Source organism: Poecilia latipinna, unplaced genomic scaffold (assembly GCF_001443285.1).
Source record: "Poecilia latipinna isolate Pla-1442-1.1 unplaced genomic scaffold, P_latipinna-1.0 Scaffold556, whole genome shotgun sequence".
Taxonomy (NCBI): Eukaryota; Metazoa; Chordata; class Actinopteri; order Cyprinodontiformes; family Poeciliidae; genus Poecilia; species Poecilia latipinna.
In genome coordinates this window covers 267,564-288,719 of record NW_015113172.1, presented here as the reverse complement: position 1 = coordinate 288,719, position 21,156 = coordinate 267,564, and the positions used below count along the sequence as shown (strand labels likewise).

The following is a 21,156-nucleotide window of genomic DNA, read 5'->3' as shown; positions in this document are numbered from 1 at the left end:
AACAAAAAGAGTGGAAATGGTTACGTAAGACCTACGCAATGGCTTGTGCGTGTCTCTCGACCAATAGGATCCGCTTTGAGTTCAGCCGTAATAGCGCGCCGCGGAGCAGCAGCAGAAGCCTCACAGCTCCGTGGAGGTCTTTCTTTGGATCTGACTGGCCAATGTTTGCCCATTTATATCTCGTCGGGCTGCTTTGGTTCGGAATAATTCTGACCGGGACGGGAGGATTGTGGCGCGATGTCGGCTCTGAGGGAGAAGCAGTGTTACGGACTGTCCAGCGGTAAACTAGACCTCGGCGGCAACGTCTCTGTTTTCCACGTAAAACTCACTGACAGCGCGGCAAGAGCCATTGGTACCTTTCAAAACGGCAAGGTGGGTCTTCACGCTGCTCTTCCTCTCGGTAAATTGCGCCGCATGAACTTGTTACGGGGCCTCTCGCTTGCTTTAAAAACGAAGCGACGGGGGTTGTGCTGTGAATTTCGGCCGAAGTTCACCGCCACCTTCCCCCGGAGGTGGTTGCTACCAACGAGCCCCCCCCCTCCCCCCCTTTTTTTTTTTTGTTTTGCCAATACATGTTGCATAATGCAACGCGGAAACATGTGTGTGTTGTGAAGCTTGTAGCAAGCTGCTGGCCAAGTCCAAACAGGCTTCTTGCAAAGTGTGAGGGCAGCTAATCAGTGAGGAGGATAGGAGAAGGAAAGTGAGGGAGGAGAAGCTGTGGGGGTGAAGGCTTGTAGTAGGAGGGAATATTTGGATCGGCCTGAAGAAACTCCACGCTGGTCATTGACTGATATTATACTTTTTTTTTTCTAAAACTAGGCCATGGCAGAGTGACTGAACTCAAAATTCACCATTTAACCCAGTTAATCACCACTGAACCAGATGCTGCAGGAAGTCTAACGTAACAGACACTTCCTCAAATCAGCAATTCCTTGTAACGAGGGTTGGAAACTCCTCGGTGAGGAAATTACTGCCACCTCTTTGAAAGCTTAAAGGTGAACCCCCCTCCGATCGATTTCGTCATAATTGGACCTGAAGTGGCGATGAGACAGAACGGCTGGGGGGGAAATCACCTAAGCCGAGACTCGGAGCTTTACGGCTCTTCAGATCACACTTGCGCGCATCACGCAGGAAAAAGTAAGACATCTGCACATGAAGCAGGGCCAGACCCTGCGCTGGCTGCCAGCTCACACTGCGCACTCAACAGGTGGACTCTCGATTTAAAAAGGTCACTTAGATGGTAGTCACTGCATACTTTCCATCAGGGCTGCAGACGTGTCACTCCTGAGCTTTTTTTTTTTTTTTTTTTAATTTCACTCAATGTGACAACGCATTTTTGTTTATTTGCTGTGTCATGATCTTTGAACAGATTTATGATGCTGAATCTGCTGTATGTTTGCATAGATAATCAAAATGATGTTTTTTTTAAATCATTTGTTTATTGGTCATAAAATCAAAGATGAATCTGAGGGATGGTTGAAATGTTGCACAGACATGGGTCATGGATGTATTTACTGTAAATAAAAGGACTTGCTAAAGAGTTCGTGCTTGAACTTGCCCACATTGTTGGCATACTTTAGGTACAAACCTCAATGTTATTCAGGTTTTATGACCAACACACAATAAAAGATTGTTTTTCTTTTTTTTTTCTTTTTTTTTTTTTACAAAGAAAGATACATTTATACAGTAAAACTGCAGAATACATTGCAAATACAGCTTATATATTCCAAGTGCTATGAACTTGCATTTTAAATGCTAAGGTAATATTTAGCCAGCTGGACAGAGTCACACGACATTAGATGATCACCGATCAAATGAAGCTGTCCAAAATATCAAATCTCAAGAGTGTAGGAAGCATAGATGGAAAAGACAAAGGAGAAAATAAGCATATATCACAATTGGTAACAGATTTAACAATCCAATCGCCATTGCAAGGTTGCAGGCTGGACAAGAAGCAAAGCAGAGAAACAGCCATGAAGGAAACCTGCAAAAGAATCAGTCAGCAACTTTTAGTTGGGGATCTCACAGATTTCTGCTTTATTTAGTGACGAGAAGGAAGTCATTATTGAATTAAAGCGATAAGAAGAGTGGTGTCAAACGTGACCAAAAGTACATTTTTTTGGCAAGTGACGCGTGCGTCAGAAAACTAACCCGTCACATTATTATCAACATGTTGACCCAAGGTGAAAGATGGTGGCATCATCAATCTGCATGGTTTTTATTAACCAAGGGCAGGGAAGTTGGTCAAATTGGAAAGAAAGATGGATTGAGCTAAAGAGAGGGCTATCCCGAAAGAAAACTTGTAGGGTTGATAATCACCCTCAGACGGGGAAATGACCCTCAACCTCCAGCCAGAGAAACAATCGAATCCAGAATCTGACAAGAGATGCACTCTTAAAGACCTGCAGCTCCAATGGCAGCAAGTACAGTAAAGATACAGAAGTCTGAGAATGAATGCATGCCACACTTTTCAGATATTTATTTGTAAATCTTAAGAAGGATACTTTATAAGTTGTCTTTTCTCTGCACTTGAAAATCAAACACTTGCATTTCGTTGGTCTGCTATACAAAAACCAAATGAATTGCACTGGTTTGTTTATGTAAAGTAACAAAACATGGAGAAGTTTATTGCTTTTTCTAAGTGCTGTGTGTTTATGTCACACTCGTACTGAATCACTACGCATAAAATTCAGCTTCTCTTGATATTCTTCACAGCTTCTGTTTTTTTTTTTGTTTTTTTTTTTTAATCTTCTTTAGAGCTGGTCTTCCCGTCCTACCATCACCTTCAGTGGAAATCAAGGGGTAAGATGAGCTGCTATTTCCGCTCCCTAAACACTGTGTTTTCCCTCGTATTGTATCTTAAAAGATATCCAATCTCCATTGTAGAGAATCGCCGTACCTTGCTCAGAAAATGGAAATGAAGCGAGGATCTTCACCTTCGGAGTGACTAACGTCGCTCGAAACAGTCCGCACGGAAGCTTCGACTGCGTCAAGCAGCACGACGCGGGGTAAGCCATGAAGGAACGGCCAGCAGAAACGCAAATATCGACTGCTTTATTCATTCTGAACAAGTGAACAGTCGGCTTTTCAAAATAACAGCCACCGTTGGGACCTTACCTTAGCATTTAGTCATAGCGGGTAACGTTACGCTGACGTTTAGATGTATATTCAGTGGGATGGTAGCTGCCAACGTTTCCAAATTCCATGTTTCACGCCAGACTGTGATTAATAGGAAAAGGTAAAGTGCCTTTACTATACTCTCCTGAGCCTTCCTGTTATCCACTGAAAGTCTTCCTCTCTGTTGCCGTCTTGCAGCCTGAACAAACAATAAGCTTTTTTTGACCTGTTGTAGAAAGTTGTTTATATTTGAAATAGTTTCTTGCATTCGTGTGAGCCCTTCAATCACGAAGCACCTCCCTGGTATTGAAAATAGCAACTTTTATTGTCTTCTTCCCAGTGGTTGTTTTTTAAGCAATTTGTCCATTTAAAGTGTTATTAGGTGAAGAAGACAACATTTTGAGTTCCTACTTGTTGATCTAGCCAATTTCTCTGAGTAGAAGATGAATAAAAGTTGGACTTTTTAATTCTCCTCTAGTAAAGAGAAGTTACAGTTGGGCTTCTGGTTAGGCAAATTACTTCCCTCAACAGCTAACAGGTCGTCTCGTCTGCAGCAACATTATCACATAAAGTTGCATTGTTGACGTTATCTTTGGATTTGATTACCAGAGGAAACCCGGGAAGCAGAGAAGAGAATTTAAATAACGTCGAGGAAGAAAATTAAATTCCCCGTGTCTGATTCAGAACTGACGCTCTTCAGAGCCGTTCCTAAAAACCGAATTTGGACTCGGCCGGCGAAACGGTCCGGCTGATGCAAGCGGGCATCAACTTAAGCAACCGGGTTAGGTTTTTATTAGGAGCATCAATCATGGCAGGCTGAATGCTGACTGTCTTCCCCCCCACCCCCACGTTGTGCTCTCAGTGCTGCCGAGGAGCTGACATGTCTCGGAGTGATTCAGAAGAAGATGACAGTCAACGCCACAGATGACTCGTATGATAAGGCTCGCCAGAGCATGACCCAGGCCGAGGAGGAGACGCGCAGCAGAGGGGCCATCGTCATCAAGAACGGCGCACGCTACCAGGGTAAGAAGAACGGAAAAGGGCTTGCATGTCTGCAGCGTGTGTGTGTGTGATTATACAACCAGAAACCCAGCGCAAGACAGGCGCTCGGCCTGAAGGCGATTCTCTCTCTGATATCCTGAAAACGCTGTCAGCCATATTGCATTGGTTGCCTTGGAAACACGTGTAGTAAACAGATATTTTAAGGGTTGCTTTCTGGTTTTTGTTTTTTTTTTTGTTTTTTTTGCTCTTCGGGCACATTTTGTCCCTTTTCTTTCTTGGTGATTGCATTTCAGTTTAGCACAAAGATGAACAGTGCGAATGCAGGACAATCAGTTTTGCTCTCTGCGTTGTAGAGCCAGCGCTTTAGCTTTTCCTTATTCTACCACTGTTGTTGCATATCCAACCACCAAACCACTTCCTCCTGAGATGATATGTTAGTCTCTGTCATCATCTCTCAGTGAACCTACACACACACAGACGCACAAATGGAGTTTAGCATGTTAAGATATGATGAGTCTGTTGTTTTAGAGGAAGCTTAAAGAGGGGGGGGGGCAAGAAAATCAACATTACTCATGCCAGGGTTGTGCAACAGTGTGGTTATGTCTTAAATTAGATTGCTACATCTGCTCGCTGTGCTCTGTTTGTGTCTTTCTAGCCTGACTGTGGCTTTCTGGTGGGGTGAACTGAGGTCTTTTCTTTTTTTATTCACAACTCTGCAAGTGGAGAAAGTTAAGATAGAACGACTTCCTCCTCTCATGTCTAATCTTGTCTAAAATGATTTAACAACCTCATTGTTGATGCATATTTAGTATAGACTGTGGGGTTTAAGTAACACTTTTTTATTTAAACTAACATAACATAATATGGGATTGCCTTTTGAATTAAAAACCTTTCTTGGTAAGGGCCTGTTTTTTTTTTTTTTTTTGTGGATAACCTTTTTAACTTCCGGCCTATTAAACTGAGTTTAGATCAGTCATCTCTTGGCTCCCATAGACTGATTGCTCAACACCCCTGAATTGCAAACATTCTTAAGAAGGTTGTAACATAGACGCTCTTGCACACAGGAAATTATTATAAACCATGACTAATACTAAATTGCTTTTCTGCTGCAAAATCAAACTTCTTCGTTAGCTCTTAAGGATGTAGTGGCACAGAGTTATTTACTTGGTTTACTTACTTCTCAAGTATCACATTTTATGGGTGATTTGGACATGGATAATTAGGATATTTTGTGATGTTTAATGCAAAAATTTGTACTAACTATAAAAAAAAGAAGCAAAGCAAAAAAAAAAAACAACACTTTTTGGCAGTGTGAATTATACTGCGCTTTAAAAAAAATTGTATTCAGCTTTTTCTGTTATCTTTACTTTTCAAATGTATCTTGACAGTTTCCCTAATGAAGAAGTTTCTGAAACGTTCAGGCTGGATAAAAATCTCCAGCGTGCCAGACTGAATCCTCTAGATTGTTGGAAACCTGGATTTTCTGCAAGCATCAAACCCATTTTTCACCTCTTTACACAAACTTTCTATGGGACTGAAATCAGGACTTTGTTTTGACCACTTTGTTGTCCTTAAGACCAGTGCTGTGCTGAGGGTCAGTGCTTATCCATGTGTGACGACGTTTTGACTTCCTGGCTGATCTCTTGAGATTCAGCTTCAGTATTTTATCATTGTCTTCATTCCTCAGTCCCTCCTGCAGCCAAACAGCCTCAGAACATAAAAGTGCCAGCTCCGCTCCCCACTTTGAGGTGTGCTAGCTTGGTTTCCTCCAAACCTGACGGCTAAACACGTGACTTTAGTTTGATTAGACCACGAGACGTGTCTCTACAACTTGGGGGTTGTGTCTCTTTTTGTGTATTTGCAAACCATAATCTGGCTTGTTGTGTTGCTTTTGAACTAATGGCTTCCTCCTGTCTGAATGGACCGTGTCTGTACAGGACTCGTCTCACCGTGGATAATCACGCTCTCTCGCCAGCTGCAGCCAGTTCCTTCACAAGGACCTTAAGCCTTTGTTCTGGGCTTTTTGCACAAATTTGCCAAAGCACAGTCATGTCTGGGACTCTGCACCAAAACTTGCCTGATAATGAGGAGGTTTTATTTTTAGAACAGTATTTGTGAGTGCGGTGCTCTAAGTGTTGCAATAAGGAATAAACTGACTGTTTATCTGGAAGGTGCTATGAACACAATTTCTAAACGTACTTATTGCTGATGCCTTTTTTTGTCTCCTCTCCCTTTTTCCTTATTTTCTTTCTCAGGCAAGAAGGTGACGGTGCGAGCTCCGGCTCCGGCGCTGGCCAAGCTGACCAAGCCCAAGCACTCGTCTCACTCCCTCCTCAACAACATCAAGAAGGGGGCCAGCCTGCCAAGGCAGAGGAAGGGTCCCTGTCCAGTGAGTAGGAAAAGTGTCGGTGACGTTGGGGAGCGGCCCCTCAGGGAGAGAGTGATGCACCTGCTGGCTCTGAGGCCGTACAAGAGGCCCGAGCTGATCCTGAGGCTGCAGAAAGACGGGATGGCAGACGGAGACAAGGACGTGCTGGACGCCGTGATGATGGAGGTGACGAAGTTACTTTGACGCTGTGGGAACGAATCCAATAAAACATCTGAATAAGTTTACTGCCGTTCGACGTGTGGTGCAGGAAGAAATTCTGACGGAGGTGGCCCGTTTGTTTTGCAGGTGGGACAGCTCAGTAACAGAGACGGCACGTTCGTCCTGAAGGACGGCCTGTACAAGGAGCTGCAGAAGGACTGGCCAGGCTACACCTCAGGGGACCAGCAGCTGCTTAAACGGATCCTCGTCAGGTAATAAAAACAAATCCTCATTGTTTGCTTGTTGTTCTATCAAACAGTTATTTGCCGTTTATTATATTTATCAATGCCGGTTTTCCAGCTGTTTGAGTAGCTGGAACACCTGTAGGGTTATTTTCTAACCCTATAGAAAATAAATCTCTAAGTAAGATCAGAGAGTGGTATGTTGTAAACAACATTACTTCGGTTTTAAGTCACGCAGTCATGCTGAAAGGCAGCTTGAGGATCATCATCATCAGCATCCTTCGGCGTTGCGTAAACTGACTGTCACCTGTATGAAGTCACTCTTTACCTGGAAATGTGTTCTGCTGGATGTTCTTAATAAAAATGGAAATGAAAAATCATTCAAAATGAGCAAAACATGAATCAAAAGGACAACATTCTCAGAACTGAAACGGCTTAATAAATCTAATAAGGTGCTCTACCACGGTAGGTTCATTTACATGGTTCCTCTACTGCAGCTCAGCTTTAGAGAATCCTGCACCAACAGACGCATGAAGTATAAAAGCCACATCGCTTGATCGGCTCGCGCATGTTAAACACAAACCACTGACGGCGTGACGAGAACTCAGCCTTAAATAGAAACCTGTGTGACTTTCTATTTGTGCCACCAACCTGAGTGCACAGTAAGATTGATGTGAGCGCATATCTTGTATATATATATTTTTAAACTGACTTTACTTTTAGTGTGACCAGCATTAAATAGCTTGTTTTAAGATCCACTGGCTGTTTATTTAATTAGAATTTAGCTGAAGTGCAAAAAGCATCTTATTTATTTAAATCATGTTTTTTGGTATTTGTTAAATATTGTCAATAATGACTTCCAGTAACCCTAACCAGATTGTTAAGTTTTATATCAACTTTTAACATGTCTTAGCACAAAAACACAGTTGTCTGTTGCTTACCAGCGGGCTTAGCAAGTTTTCTGGGGGAAACTCTGCGGCGCATCTGTCATTTACTTGGTTCCTTATTTTTGTGTTTTCCTGTTTAACCAGGAAAAAGCCGCAGCAACATTTTATTTCTGCTCCCTTCCTGCTTGATTGTTGATGTGCAATGCTTCCCTTGCAGGAGACTTTTCCAGCCACAGCAGAACCTCCTCACTGTCCCCGAGGCCCAGGTCAGCCCTCTTCGAGAGACCCCCAACTCATCACCCGCACACCGCCCAAAACACTCCCTCCTCGATGAATACGCCGATCCTCTGGCCAGCAAGAAGCCCAGAATATCTCACCTGACGAGCAAATCACCAAGCGAGAATTTCAGACTGAGGTCTTCTAAACAGGAGGCTCAGAAAGGCGCCGAAGCTGCAGCAGCAGAGGACGGGCGAAATAACTCGCTTGACCCCAAAAGACTTTTTGACTCGCTATCAGCAGTTTGTCAGCAGGAAGCAGAAGTGGCTAAAAGACTGGAGCAGACGGATGCTCGTCAAGAGGAACCTAGAGACCCAGAGGAGCAACAGAAACCCAAGTCGGATCGCCCCCCTCCGCCTCTGATGGTGCCCGACCTGAGCAGACACACGGTCAAAAAGAAGAAGAGCAAACACAAGCGCAAAGATCAGGTGAGAAAACGGGTGCCTGCTTCAAGGTGGTTGTTGGGATTTCCATTTTAGGTAATTTGTTGATGTTTTTTATGTTTTTTTTTTTGTTTGTTTTTTAAGGAGAAAGAAGAATGGAGAGACAAGAAGCATAGGAGAAAAGACAAAGATTGCAGTTCAGATTATTCAAATAACGATGCTCCTTTGCAACGCACAGGTGAGAACTGCCAGACTTGGTGAAACCGTTAATTCCTCTGTACTTTTCTGCTCACTTACAGCTTTTCTTTGTTTCTTTCAGAGACGAGTAAGCTAATGTTTGACTCCAACGTACCTCAAGTTGACACTGACTCAGCAGACTATTTATCGTAAGTTGTTTGTTTGACCTAGTTGCGTTCCTGCTTAAGCAATAGTTACAGGGCTGTTTGCTTTCCTGTTCCCCTGCAACCTGCAGGACAGCAAACACAGGAACGCGTCTTTGCAAAAACCTGGGTCTTCCCTTGAGGCCGTAATTTTATTCAAATTTTATGTGGAAGACGTAAAAAGGAAAGCGTTCGCAGGGCACCAAAATGTATTTTTTCCCAAACTAAAAATGCAAAAATCATTTTTAATAAAACGGGTCATTCAAAACTATGTGAGTTATCTCTTTCTATAAGGAGAAATATTTACATTTTTATATTCACTACTTCACTTTTAATAGTTTTAACTTTTGCAGCTTATTGTGCTACCGTTTAATTTTCAGATGTTTTAAGTGCTCAAAAATTTGAGCAAGCAACACATAAAATGATTAATATGAAATCCAGTTAATTATTTGCATACTATTTATCACAAAATTATATTGAATCGAATCGATTTCAAATTTAAATGTAACCCAAAGAATCTAAATTGGAGTTTATTGATACCCAGCCCTTGTGATTATTCTTTTCCATCTCAATAAAAATCTAAACACTCTTTTCTTTTTTATTTTTTGCTCTTATAATTCTGTTCAGTAGTTATTTTTTTGTAACTCTCTAGTCGACTTACAGATACGACTTTCAGGCATCTGTAAGTTGTGGTAGATCCACACCTTCTGAAGGATCCCGTTTAATGAAAATCATGCCATTTATTAATCTTTTTGGGTCGATTGTTTCACCTTCGAATAGGACAGAAAGCATAAACATAAAGTCAGAGCTACAATGGATGATTTTCTGCTCAAACCAGTATGTTTTTTTGTTTTTTTTCCCTTTGTGCAGGAAGTACACGGCCATTTCCAGCCACAGCCAGAGACAGAGCTATAAGCTGGACTTCAATAAGGAGTACAGCGAGTACAGAGACTTGCACGCTCGCATCGACAGCGTCACGCAGCAGTTCATGGACCTGGACACTCAGCTCAAGCAACTTCACCACGAGTCGCATAAATACAAAGTAAGCTATACGAAGAAAAATACACGGTTTAGCACATTTTATTGAAGGTGTGGATATTTCCTGCTCGTTCTGATTTGTGTGTCGTTGTTTTTTCTCTCTCACAGACGGTTCGGAATAAAATCCTACAAGAGTACCGGAAAATTAAAAAAGTAACTCTCCTCTTTCTTCACACTGCTCCTCAACAAATGTTTCCTCTGGTTCGCCTGGAGGTAATCGATTTTCTTTGTTTTCCTTGTTCGTCTCTTTAGTCCAATCCCAACTACAATCAGGACAAAGTTCGCTGTGAATATCTACACAACAAGCTGGCCCACATCAAGAAGCTCATATCAGACTTCGATCAGCAGCAGATCACAGTGGATCACTCCGGCCCCAAATGAAGCTCCCGGCTGGGGAGGGTACGAGGAGAAACGTCCCGAGGCTGCTGAGCTCAGCGCCATCAACCTGCAGCCGACGTGGCTGGAGCAACCTGCTGTAAACATCAAGCAGTGTTCAGACTAAAGAAAAGTGGCTTATTTTCTTAGAAAGCGAGGAGCTCTGCACCGACGTGGTGCAGACACGAGAAGTCGCTGCAGTTCTGTTCAGGCGGTTCAAACTGGAAACGGGCGATGAGATGAGCTGCTGACCCTGAAAGCATTTAGCAGGTCCTCATCTCTCGTTACACTTTGGTTGTGAAGGATGGCTTGTATGTTCTGGTTGCCAGGTTGGTGTTCAAGTTTTAACCTGAGAAAACTGCATGCTGTACATATCCAGAAAGTCCGCATGATTTGTCAGGTGAGGGTTATTTTTTTCTCTTAGTGACGGCAGCTAGGACAATACAAAGGCCTGACCTTCAGTGTTATTTAAGCTGGCTGAGCTCTTCATCTGTGTTAGCTGTTCATCAGTTTGGATAAAATCATTTAAAAATTCACTTCTACCCAGGACTCATTGCTCATCAACTGCGTAATCAGGGAATGTACTCTTGACATTCGCTGCAAGTGTAAATTACAAATGGTTGAAACTAATGTACAGAGCCGTCCATACTGTAAGCTGAGATGACTTAAAACACTGAAATGTGAAAATAATGCATGTTGTGTACTTTACAGACCGCATGATGAGTAAAACTAAAGGTATTGTCAAGGTTTCTAATAAATAATTTTGTATAGATTCAAGTTCTCATTTTTATTTTCTTGGATTCTTACTGGTGTGGATAACAGGATGTTATAACTTCTTGTGTTTTCTTTTGTATCAACTGATGATTGCCTTGTCCATTCATTTCTTTGCTGTTTATTATAGTTCTGGACGTCGTTAAGATAGACGTCATATGAGCATTTTTGACGGATGTGCTGATTATTCAAGGTAAAACTAGAAGCAGATGAACAAGTTTAAATAAGCTGGGGGGTTTTCTAACCTTCACATACAATATCAAGTTGTACACATAGACATACACTCCACTAATAAGTGGATAAATGTTCAAAAGGTTATGGTTGCATATTTGAAAAGGGAAAAATCACCTCGGTAGTTTAAGTTTATGGGACAGACCTGACTAGTAGTAAACATTGTTTACAAATTCTAAATGAGGTTAAAGTTGCAGGCCAATGCAGGTTTTGGAGTATTTATATTAATTATGGAATACACATAAATGCTTTATACAATAAAAAAGTTAAAAAGTGACAGGGTGGGAAAAGAAGACTTATAAAAGGTAAATGTTATAATTTGAATAACAGAAAGAAATTGCTCGATTTATTTGTATTACCTGGAAGACTCTAAATATTTAAAAAACAAAAATAAAGCATAGTGAAATAGTAAGCAATGATTGGTTGTTCAGTTACAACTGAAGCCTCGCCTATTGGCTGAATGTGCGAGCGGCCCCTTCATTGGCTGCCCCGGAGCTTTTTGCCCTAGTTACAACTTCCGGCTTTTGTTAGCATGCTAGTGGTAAACACATTGAAATCTGTAAATTACTAAACTGTCCTTGAACTTTATGAGAGACAGCTCGGGGTGATATGAAGGGAAAATACAGACGCACGGAAGGGGAAATGTGAGCAGTGAAATGAACGCTTACGGTGGGTTAAACATATTTTTATGTATAAAGTCAGTTAGGTCAGTGATAAAACACTCCAAGCTAATAATGCAGGTGTGTGTCGCTTGTGTGTCCAGCAATTTTATTTAGTAGGACAGCTTGTGTATGCTGCATGACCATTTCAAGAAAGAAATCTGTGTTACTAGCAGCGGTTGTAATTTTTTAACATAATTGTTATAGCTCACTAACTTTCCTTGTACCACTACCAGGTAAGAAAAAACAAACACGCAAATGTGTGACTTTCTTCCCACTTTTTTTCTGTGACTTCTATCCACACCTCCTCGTCCCCATCTTCTCAGTCATGTTAGGAGTTTTCCAGACGTCACAAAAGCTGAGGACGTCGCTGAGACTCCTGTCCAGAGCGGGACTCCCACCTGTTGACCTCCAGGTGCAGCTTCTTCTCAGGGGCCGCAGTCCACTAAGTGCGACCTTCTCCCGTAAGCTTCACCTTGGACCTGATGGACCCGCGTCGTCCCCGGCCGCTGCTCCACGGAGGCTGCCTTTCTCCAGGGTAACTGTGGAGGATTTGACCTTTTTCAGGAAGACACTGCCAGGCAGGGCCATCACTGACCCGGACCTGGTACAGTCCAGTAATGAGGACTGGCTGAAGTCGGTGAGAGGTGAATCCTAGAACTGCATGTGTCATTTTTTATTTTTTTACTTTATTTGCTTCGTTTACTGCATGTTTAGATCCTTGTGTCTGAGTCCTGCAGGGTCAAGTGAAGTGTTGCTGAGACCTCAGACAACACAGGAAGTGTCACAAATTCTCAGGTATATTAGTGTCTATATAATACTCTGAGATATTGTTCCATATTTTATCTCTTTAAAAATATAATATTTGAACACACTGCACAAATTTAAACTGGAGAGATTATTTTTTAATATTTGAAAAAAAATCTGAAAGCCCACCAAGACCCAACTAGTCAGCTACACTGACATGATGGAGGAAGGAGAACATTGATAATAAAAGCATCCAAGAGGCCTATTGTAACTCTGGAGGAGCTTGAGAGAGCAAGACCAAGCATATTCTGCCTTTGAGAGTGCAGTGACTGAAAGCAATAAGACACTTACCACAAGCTGTGTAGTAAACCTAGAAGGTAGATGAAACCACAGTGGCAGGCCCATCTTTTGGTCTACAAGCAAAAAAAAAAAGAAGAAGCTGAAAATCACCTTAAATGCATCACTCCAATGGTGATAACATGATTTTGTGGGAAGGCTTTTTTTTCAGGAGTTATAGAAGCTGCCCTCTTAATGGAGAGCCACATAGATGACCAGCAGAATAAAAATCCACAACACACTTCTAAGTTTTTTTTTTTTTTTAACTGCTTTGTTTAGGTGTGTCAATATGCGACAAAATGGGATACAAACTCAAGGACTGTGGCTATTTATGTAAGGCCCTGTAACCACATTGCCACTTTTCATGAGGACTTGTGTTTTCCTTCTTTAGTTACTGTCACAGTCGCAACCTGGCAGTGAACCCTCAAGGAGGTAATACTGGTCTAGTCGGCGGCAGCGTGCCTGTGTATGACGAGATCATCCTCTCCACCTCTCTCATGAACAGCATACTTTCCTTTGATAAAATCTCTGGTAAGGTTCAACCTTAAACCAGTCCCCGGTTTTAAGAAAGGTCGCTTGAACAATAACTCTTTAGATTCTCCTCCTCAGGTATTCTGACCTGTCAGGCAGGTTGTGTGTTGGAGAACTTGTCCCTCTACCTGGAGGAGAGAGACTACATCATGCCACTGGATCTGGGAGCAAAGGGCAGCTGCCAGATCGGGGGCAACGTGGCGACCAACGCAGGCGGTCTGCGGCTGCTCCGATACGGCTCCCTGCACGGGACTGTGCTAGGCCTTGAAGTTGTGAGTGGATGTGTGAGCCCACAACAGACGCACTCGGGTTTCACTGTGTTTATTCTAACAAGGGAGAAAATCAAGTTGGTGGCTAACATCAGTCCAGCAGCTTCTACCCCGGGTCATTAAATAAAATGCAATAAAAAAAAAGAAGAAACAAACAGACTACAGAGTAAATGGCTCCCAATGGACAGTTGATAGCAGTTGTAAAATTAAACACAGCTAAAAAGTACATCAAATATTAATGGTTAAAAACAAATATAATGCATGGCAAAATTACCCATGAAACACTGCATGTAACTCCAATTTTCTAGTGTGTGTGTATATATATATATATATATATATATATATATATATATATATAAATAAAATTTTACATATATATAAATTTTTTTAGGTGATCAATTGTAATTTTCTCCAAATACAAAGCTGTTATTTGAAAAATACATCAGTAGTATTGCTCTTAACGGTTATCTGAGGTCACCATATTGTTTTTTTTTTTTTTTTTTACCTGCAAGAGTCGTCTACAGTAGAAGGAGGGACCGGGTCGGTGGGCATGCTTTTTTGTCTGTCGGCCATATTGGATTTAACAAAAATAATTTCTTGCATTTGCAGATGATGGCCAGTAGTTGATAGTGTATTTTATGATGCATTAGTGTCCACTTCAGTGGTCTGTGTGCTTTTATAACATAAAAATGCACAAGATAAACTAATTCTGACAAACTTCACAACTATAATATTGTTAAAATAAAACTTGGATACAGATGTGGCTTTTATACCTGACATTGTTTTTTTTTTTGTGAGGATTGTGTAGTATTTGACCCAAAGCTCAAATTTTTAACGCATCTCTTGTTTAGGTACTGGCAGATGGTCAGGTGCTGGACTGTTTGTCCACGCTGCGGAAGGATAACACAGGATACGACCTCAAACAGCTGTTCATTGGCTCAGAGGGCACTTTGGGCGTCATCACTGCGGTCTCCATCCTTTGCCCTCGAAAGCCAAAATCCGTCAACGTTGTTTTCCTGGGTAGGAGCTTCTCCACGTTCGTCTCCCGGGCGTAAAAACGACAGAGCAGAGCAGTGAGCGTTTCTGCTTTCCTTTGTAGGCTGTGAAACCTTTGACCAGCTGCTGAAAACCTTTCAGCTCTGCAAAGGCATGCTGGGAGAAATCCTGTCAGCCTTCGAGTTCCTGGATAGTGAGTGTATGAGGCTGCTGAACACACACCTGAAGCTGGCCAATCCTATCTCTGGTATGCACACACATGCCAGTAGTTTATAAAAACGCATGACTCGCATTCTTTCACGTTACAACCACTAGCTTCAGTGTATTTTATCGGGAATTTATGTGACGTACCAACAGAAGGTAATGGATGCAGCTGCTGCTCGTCCAGTTGCCACGAACCTCTTGGCTACTTTTACTAGGAATGAAATCCTGGCCCTGAACAGAGCGGGGGGGGGGAATCAAGAGGCAACAGGGTTCAATACATATGACGACAGATTTTGCCTTCATTAATTGTCCCTGTAATTATTGTAATAAACGATAATATTTTAATAATAGTCTTTTTGAGACTGTTTTCAAGTAATATATTGATAATAACATAATGATGCAATTTCTCCCTCTCAAAGATGAATAAACCTTAATTTTGTAAAGAGCACTCGGCATTGGAACAGGAAGACACTTAAAATATCGAAAATAAAACACAACAGTACATAAATAATACACTTTTTTTATGTGTAAAATTTACTATTTACATCATTTTATTTCCACTTCACAGGTATGTACTGCACTACCAATTTGCGTTGAGGCACAGCATATAATCCCAGTCACATTTCTTGAAGCTGGTGGTTGTAATATGACAAAACGTAATCAAAGTTCTGGTGGTGTGAATTCTTTTACAGTATATCCGTTTGCTGTTTTCTGCAGATTGCCCCTTTTACATCGTCATCGAAACATCTGGATCTGACTCAGACCACGACTCGCAGAAGCTCCACAACTTTTTAGAGGAAGCGATGACCTCGCTATTAGTTACAGATGGTACTGTAGCAACCGAGGAATCAAAAATAAAGGTAAGGGGATGTTCTTAACACTTCACCTGTTCAACCAAATGTGACATAAAATAATAAGGATGGACAATATTTTTATCCAGACTCTTATATCTTTGCATCGTGGAGCGGTTCTCGTGTCCCTGGGCTATTAAAAGCACATCGGACGCCTACAGTCCTGCAGTGGGTGACTTGTGTTTTCATTCTAACAAACTCAGACACAGTGGTCTATTCTGAGTCACTGAGTAGAGAGTCAAAGCAAGCCCTGAAAATAGTCTCCAAACCACTGCAACACACCACTCAAAACTTTAAATGAGTGAAGTAATCAAAGATTGTCTCATCACAATCTTTGACCAGATTGTGATGAGACACAATCGCTGTTTTTTCAGTGCAGAAATCAGCTGAGAAACTTTTGGTTCAGGTGATTATGTTGACGTTCCTTCAAAATTTAACCATCACAGTCGGTCCTTTTGAACTAGACACACACAGAAAATCAACCAGTGACTGAAGTCGACCCATCTTTGGCTTTTTGATGGGAAACTCAACATTTGAACTTTTTCCAGGCAGTACACTTTCAAATCTGTTTTTGTAATAATCATGATAAAAGCTAAGATAACATAATGAAGATAAAAACAACCTAAGTTTTTTATTTATTTTTATGTCAACTAGCATGTATACATGTAAAACACATGTAAATAGTTCTTAACCTCATGGGAGCTTCATGTTTTGGACAATCATTTATGTTGTCTGGATTAGAAAATATGTATTTCCTAACTTTATTCCCTGTCCCATATTGTGTTAACATTCATGCCTTTCTTCTTTGTCGTCCCTTTCTTACTTCTTCCCTGCTTTTTTTTCTTCCTCCTTTCCAAATGTCATCCTTACCTCCTTCATGTCTCGTCTTTCTTCCAGGTTTTATATTTAAAGCCCGAACACTGTACACACGTCTGCCATAAATTCACAGTGAATGCATTTCATATTTTAAAATGAATGAAAATTATAGAGAATTATGGCTAATAATGGTAATATTCTTGGGAGCCTTTCTTTCCTTTTTTATATTAATGAAAGTCAAGCCGCGTTTCCTCCTGCTGCTGCTTTAGTTTTGAGAGCGTGAGAGCTGAATGACTTATTCAGACTTTCCATTTCCACCGCTCCAGACGCTGTGGTCAATGCGCGAACGTGTCACCGAGGCGCTGACTCACGACGGCTTCACCTACAAGTACGACATCTCCCTTCCGGTGGAGCGGATCTACCAGCTGGTGACGGACATGAGGGAGCATCTGGGAAAGCGAGCCAGGAGCGTGGTGGGATACGGACACGTCGGTAAGACCACGGGACGGGAGGATGAGTCGGGAGGTTTTCCGTCCTGTTCTCACGCTTCTTCTCGCATTCCCCCTTGTAGGTGACGGCAACCTCCACCTTAATGTCACCTCTCCTGCAAAGGATCCCGCCCTGCTGGCGTCCATTGAGCCGTTCATCTACGAATGGACGGCCAAGTTTCAGGGCAGCATCAGCGCAGAACACGGACTGGGCCTTAAAAAGAGGAATTACATCTATTACAGTAAATCAAGGCCAGCTGTGGCCGTCATGGGTAAAATGAAGACGTTGCTGGACCCCAAAGGAATCCTGAACCCGTATAAGACTTTACCAGATGATCTGAAGTGATTTTAGATGGAAATGTTCCAGAAGCCATCCTTCACAGCTTACTGTCTGCAATCTTCTTCGTAAGTTTGTAGTTCAGAGCTGCCACCTTTGCACGAAAACAACAATGAGATGTTTCTGGTAAAATTGTTGCAGTCTAACATTCACTTTGACTTGCTTAGGTGTGGCTTTTAAAAAGGACAGGGCAGACCTTTCAGTGTGGCTCAGAAAGAAAAGAAACTGTTAATTATGCATGTTAGTGTAACCTTTGGGCCATCATGATGCACCAGAGTAGAGCGATCAGCATCGGGTGACGTCCTACAGGTTTGTGTTTGCTTCAGATTGAAGTGGAATGAAACTGAGCAAAGCTTGGACACTAAAACTATAATAATCAGTTAATCGTCAAGCAAGAATGCAGTAAATGTTTTATTACATGTAAAAAAAAAAGAGACAAAGCGGTATTTTTCTTCAAAGCAAAGCCAGCACTTGTGAGCTTATTCCTTTGTACACCTAGGCAATGTTTTAGTTTTGAACCAGTAATATAAATAAGTGTCCAATGAATATGGCGCGTTTTCTTTTCCCTCCAGTTATTTAGTTGGCCTCTGCTGCGTCGCATTATTGAAGAGACTCGTGAAAAATCAGCTGCTGTCGTCTGGATGACGGAAAAAGGAAAAAGTAGCTCAACACCAGCAGATCCCGTCTATTCCTTTATGCTCGAGTTTCACACATTTAATGTGAGAGTGTGTGTTTCATTGCCCTAATGTAAAATATTAGATCTTACTACTTGCCTATAGTTTAGGTCAGAAGTTTCTATACCTTCCATATGGACATTTCTAATGTTATTTTGGGGCTTTTAATGGTTTTTAATTTGACAACTTCATTGTAGAGAAAAAAAAAAAAAGACTGGAGCACCGATTTGGATTTAGTTTTCTGCAATCAACACATGGTCAAAAGTATACATACAGGTTCAGATATAAATATACAAGAAATGTAATTGTCACCACACTATCAATATGTTTTTATGCTTGACATGTTTAATGCAGCATAAAAAGTTTTTGAACATGGCGAGGTGGTCAAGGCATTAAAAAAACTACAACTGAAATATTTCACAGGCATCAGCTAAAAACTTTTGTTTTTTTAAATAAAACCTTACATGGAACAATTTTTTTTCAGGAAACTAGATTATGCACTTAATCTGAAGTCTGTTTGCTATGAACTCTTATTCACTCACCACCAGTCCCTACAGTGACACTGACCAATATTATAAATGGCTTTTCTTTTTTGCTCAACTTATACATCCTAATGTTTTTGGAAATTTTTTTTTTTTTTTTTTTAGATAATCCATATACCAGGTTAAAGCAGAAATCAGAGCTGCACATTTGACCACCATACCTTCTTGTGAAAAATATTTGAGCTTATTTAAATTGGTTGAGTTCCTGTATAGACCTGGATTTTTTTTAAGCATCATTCAAAAATGTTTTATATAATTAAGAAGCTAATTGTTAGCCTGCTTCATCCAATCTAAAACCAGTAAAACCTTGGAACTGATTATAAACTATAAAATGCTTCAAAGTATATGCATGTATTCAATTGAATCCTGTTCCTGGCAAAAGGTTGCATAAGTTTGCCTAATCTTTGTTTTTAATAATCAGTGAAGTATGTTGCCAACTCATTCCATCACAGAACAACTAAAATAAACAATTAAAAGCCCCAAATTAATATAATATTCTTCCCAATTGAGAATGTAATTTAAACTTCAAACAGCGTAGTGTTCTCTCTTTATACTCGCCCACATCCTGTTTCATCTCATTTCTCAATATCAAAAAGTCAAACGTCCTTCTGTATTTCTCAGCAAATTATTTCCTACTTGGTAGTGATGATAGTTACAGTCCAATAGCGTTAATGCCTACATATGTTCACATCACCATCATCGTCGTACACCAGTCTTGCATAAATCCTCAGTAGTGTGGGTAACAGTGGAGGTTCAATACATAAATATCACTTTTAAAACGGGACTAAAAAGTTTTGATTCTATTGGCTCTTCTCCTTTTATTAAGTGAACATGTCGAGTATTCGTTGGCTTGTTCAGATCACGCCGAGTGAGTGGAGCAAAATCTGATTGTCTCTCAGCAGAATGCCACAAACGCATGCCAAAGAAAATGCTTGGCCGGAGATCAGACGCTGGACTCGGCATGTAGTGTTTGGTGTGTGTAGAAAGGCCGGACCCAGAGCCGTGTGGACCGTGCATGGAAGCAGTATGATCGGGTACTATAATATGCCAACCTTTCACACCCTGTAACAGTCCGCGGCGGTAACTCGGGACGCGTCCCACGGCTACGGCTGGTTTGTCCAAATGCGACGGCTCCAAATGTCTTCAAGTCAAACAGAGGGATGTCGGTGGAAGGCAACAGCAGAGAAAGGAAGAGCAAGAGAAGGATAGAAGCTTTCCTGTCCGTCTCCATCCTTCGGATTGCCTCTCATTTCAACAAACTCCAAGCCGCCTGACATCATGCAGGCGCCTCCGTCTCACGACTCCTTGCCCTTCTCCAGGGAGCTGTGGATCTTATCAAGGGTCTTCTTGATGCGCAGCGCTGTGAGTCTGGCAGAGGGGTTCTGGTACCAACACTCCTTCATCAGTTTAACCAGAGCAGAGAGCGTCTGAGGGAGACAAGCGTGCGTTAGAGGAAGCTCCACAATCGATGTCTTCACTACAGCCTTCAGATAAAAACAATGCTTTGGATGATTGCATCGGAAAACTGTTTAGTTCTTATGGGTAATTTTAAGAAGCCTAGGCTCATGAGCTGATACGGCAAAACCTCTTGGCATCTAATAGTGCAGAAACCTCTCGCATACATGAGAAAACAACAGATTGTGAGAAAAAAAAACCTTAGTGCAAACCTGACACTAGTGTTAGCAGAGTCACGACTGCAAAGCCAGTAAAGCAACTTAAGAAAAACTAAACAGAGCACTTAAAACAGAACTAAGTCATTGTAGTTTTGTGCTGTCTTACTAAAGTTACTTCCTTAAATGCTCTTAAAGCAATTCATTTTCTAACTTGTGTCTTTGTGACAAATGTGAGTTAAAAAAAAATAAATACTAAAAAGGTTTTTCTTTTCCTCACCGGATCTGAAAACCAGCGATTAGGAATGAAAGGCCTCTGCTGCTCCACACACACCACTTTCCTCATGTCCTCAAAGCTGGGGTCGTTTGGCACCTGATCGTAAAATGGAGGTCTGTACTCTTCGACGATACCTGCAGTCAGCAGAAAAAAAAACAAAACAAAGAAAAAAAGAGCGAAATTACAAAAACTATTCTAGTCTGCACAGAAGCTGGGACGATTGCGTCACCATGGCACCCGAGCTTCACACATGGCGCTCACCGTTGCTGTACGTGCGCCTCGCTATCTCCCACAGCACCAGTCCGAAGGCCCATATGTCGACCCTCTTGTAGGCGTCGAAGCAGTCGGTCTGAATGGTCTCATCCAGCACTTCAGGTGCCATGTAGCGCTTGGTGCCAACCTTGGGATTGTTGCCCACATCCAGCAGGTTGTCAGCCTGAGTGTGTGTCACAGCCAGCCCTGCAAGTCACACACAGGATCACAGCAAAAGAGCAGGAAGAAAAGGAGAGCTATGTTAATTACACACAGTCTACAAACCTGCAAGTTCTGATAAGGGCAGAATCTGTTATATAAAAAAAATAAATAAATTA

The 21,156-nt window shown here is 41.6% G+C and overlaps 3 protein-coding genes and 1 long non-coding RNA gene across 8 annotated transcripts in view; 3 read left to right on the top strand and 1 right to left on the bottom strand.

The window, feature by feature from the left end:
- Positions 1–55: 55 nt before the first annotated feature.
- Positions 56–11,002, top strand: LOC106953024 (RNA polymerase II elongation factor ELL-like). Of its 2 annotated transcripts, none has more exons than XM_015041515.1 (12): positions 56–372; positions 2,758–2,802; positions 2,887–3,008; positions 3,980–4,140; positions 6,375–6,673; positions 6,794–6,918; positions 7,993–8,478; positions 8,575–8,672; positions 8,754–8,820; positions 9,685–9,856; positions 9,961–10,005; positions 10,105–11,002. In XM_015041515.1, the coding sequence occupies exons 1-12, from the start codon at positions 238–240 to the stop codon at positions 10,231–10,233; spliced, it is 1,884 nt and encodes a 627-aa protein (XP_014897001.1). In that variant the 5' UTR covers positions 56–237; the 3' UTR covers positions 10,234–11,002. The 2 variants fall into 2 exon arrangements, with proteins under 2 accessions (XP_014897001.1, XP_014897002.1); XM_015041516.1 differs by having other exon boundaries at positions 7,993–8,479; positions 8,579–8,672.
- Positions 11,003–11,720: 718 nt separating this feature from the next.
- Positions 11,721–18,109, top strand: d2hgdh (D-2-hydroxyglutarate dehydrogenase). 2 transcript variants are annotated; one of them, XM_015041508.1, is made up of 10 exons: positions 11,721–11,898; positions 12,215–12,535; positions 12,629–12,686; positions 13,363–13,502; positions 13,581–13,774; positions 14,623–14,791; positions 14,871–15,014; positions 15,689–15,831; positions 16,965–17,130; positions 17,210–18,109. In XM_015041508.1, exons 1-10 carry the CDS (start codon positions 11,886–11,888, stop codon positions 17,470–17,472), a joined length of 1,611 nt encoding a protein of 536 aa, XP_014896994.1. In that variant the 5' UTR covers positions 11,721–11,885; the 3' UTR covers positions 17,473–18,109. The 2 variants fall into 2 exon arrangements, with proteins under 2 accessions (XP_014896994.1, XP_014896995.1); XM_015041509.1 differs by lacking the exon at positions 11,721–11,898 and adding an exon at positions 11,930–12,124.
- Positions 18,110–18,760: 651 nt separating this feature from the next.
- acvr1l (activin A receptor, type 1 like) overlaps positions 18,761–21,156 on the bottom strand; it is a 15,651-nt gene continuing 13,255 nt past the window's right edge. For all 3 annotated transcript variants that reach the window (XM_015041512.1, XM_015041510.1, XM_015041511.1), the window contains exons 8-10: positions 20,828–21,025; positions 20,570–20,700; positions 18,761–20,106 (exon numbers count right to left, since the gene is read on the bottom strand). In XM_015041512.1, coding sequence (XP_014896998.1) covers positions 19,975–20,106; positions 20,570–20,700; positions 20,828–21,025 — 461 coding nt within the window. In that variant the 3' untranslated portion in view covers positions 18,761–19,974. The remainder of the gene's footprint in view (positions 20,107–20,569; positions 20,701–20,827; positions 21,026–21,156) is intronic.
- Positions 20,809–21,156, top strand: part of LOC106953023 (uncharacterized) — a 29,579-nt gene continuing 29,231 nt past the window's right edge. The window contains exon 1 of the long non-coding RNA XR_001426103.1: positions 20,809–20,828. This is a non-coding gene — a long non-coding RNA (uncharacterized LOC106953023). The remainder of the gene's footprint in view (positions 20,829–21,156) is intronic.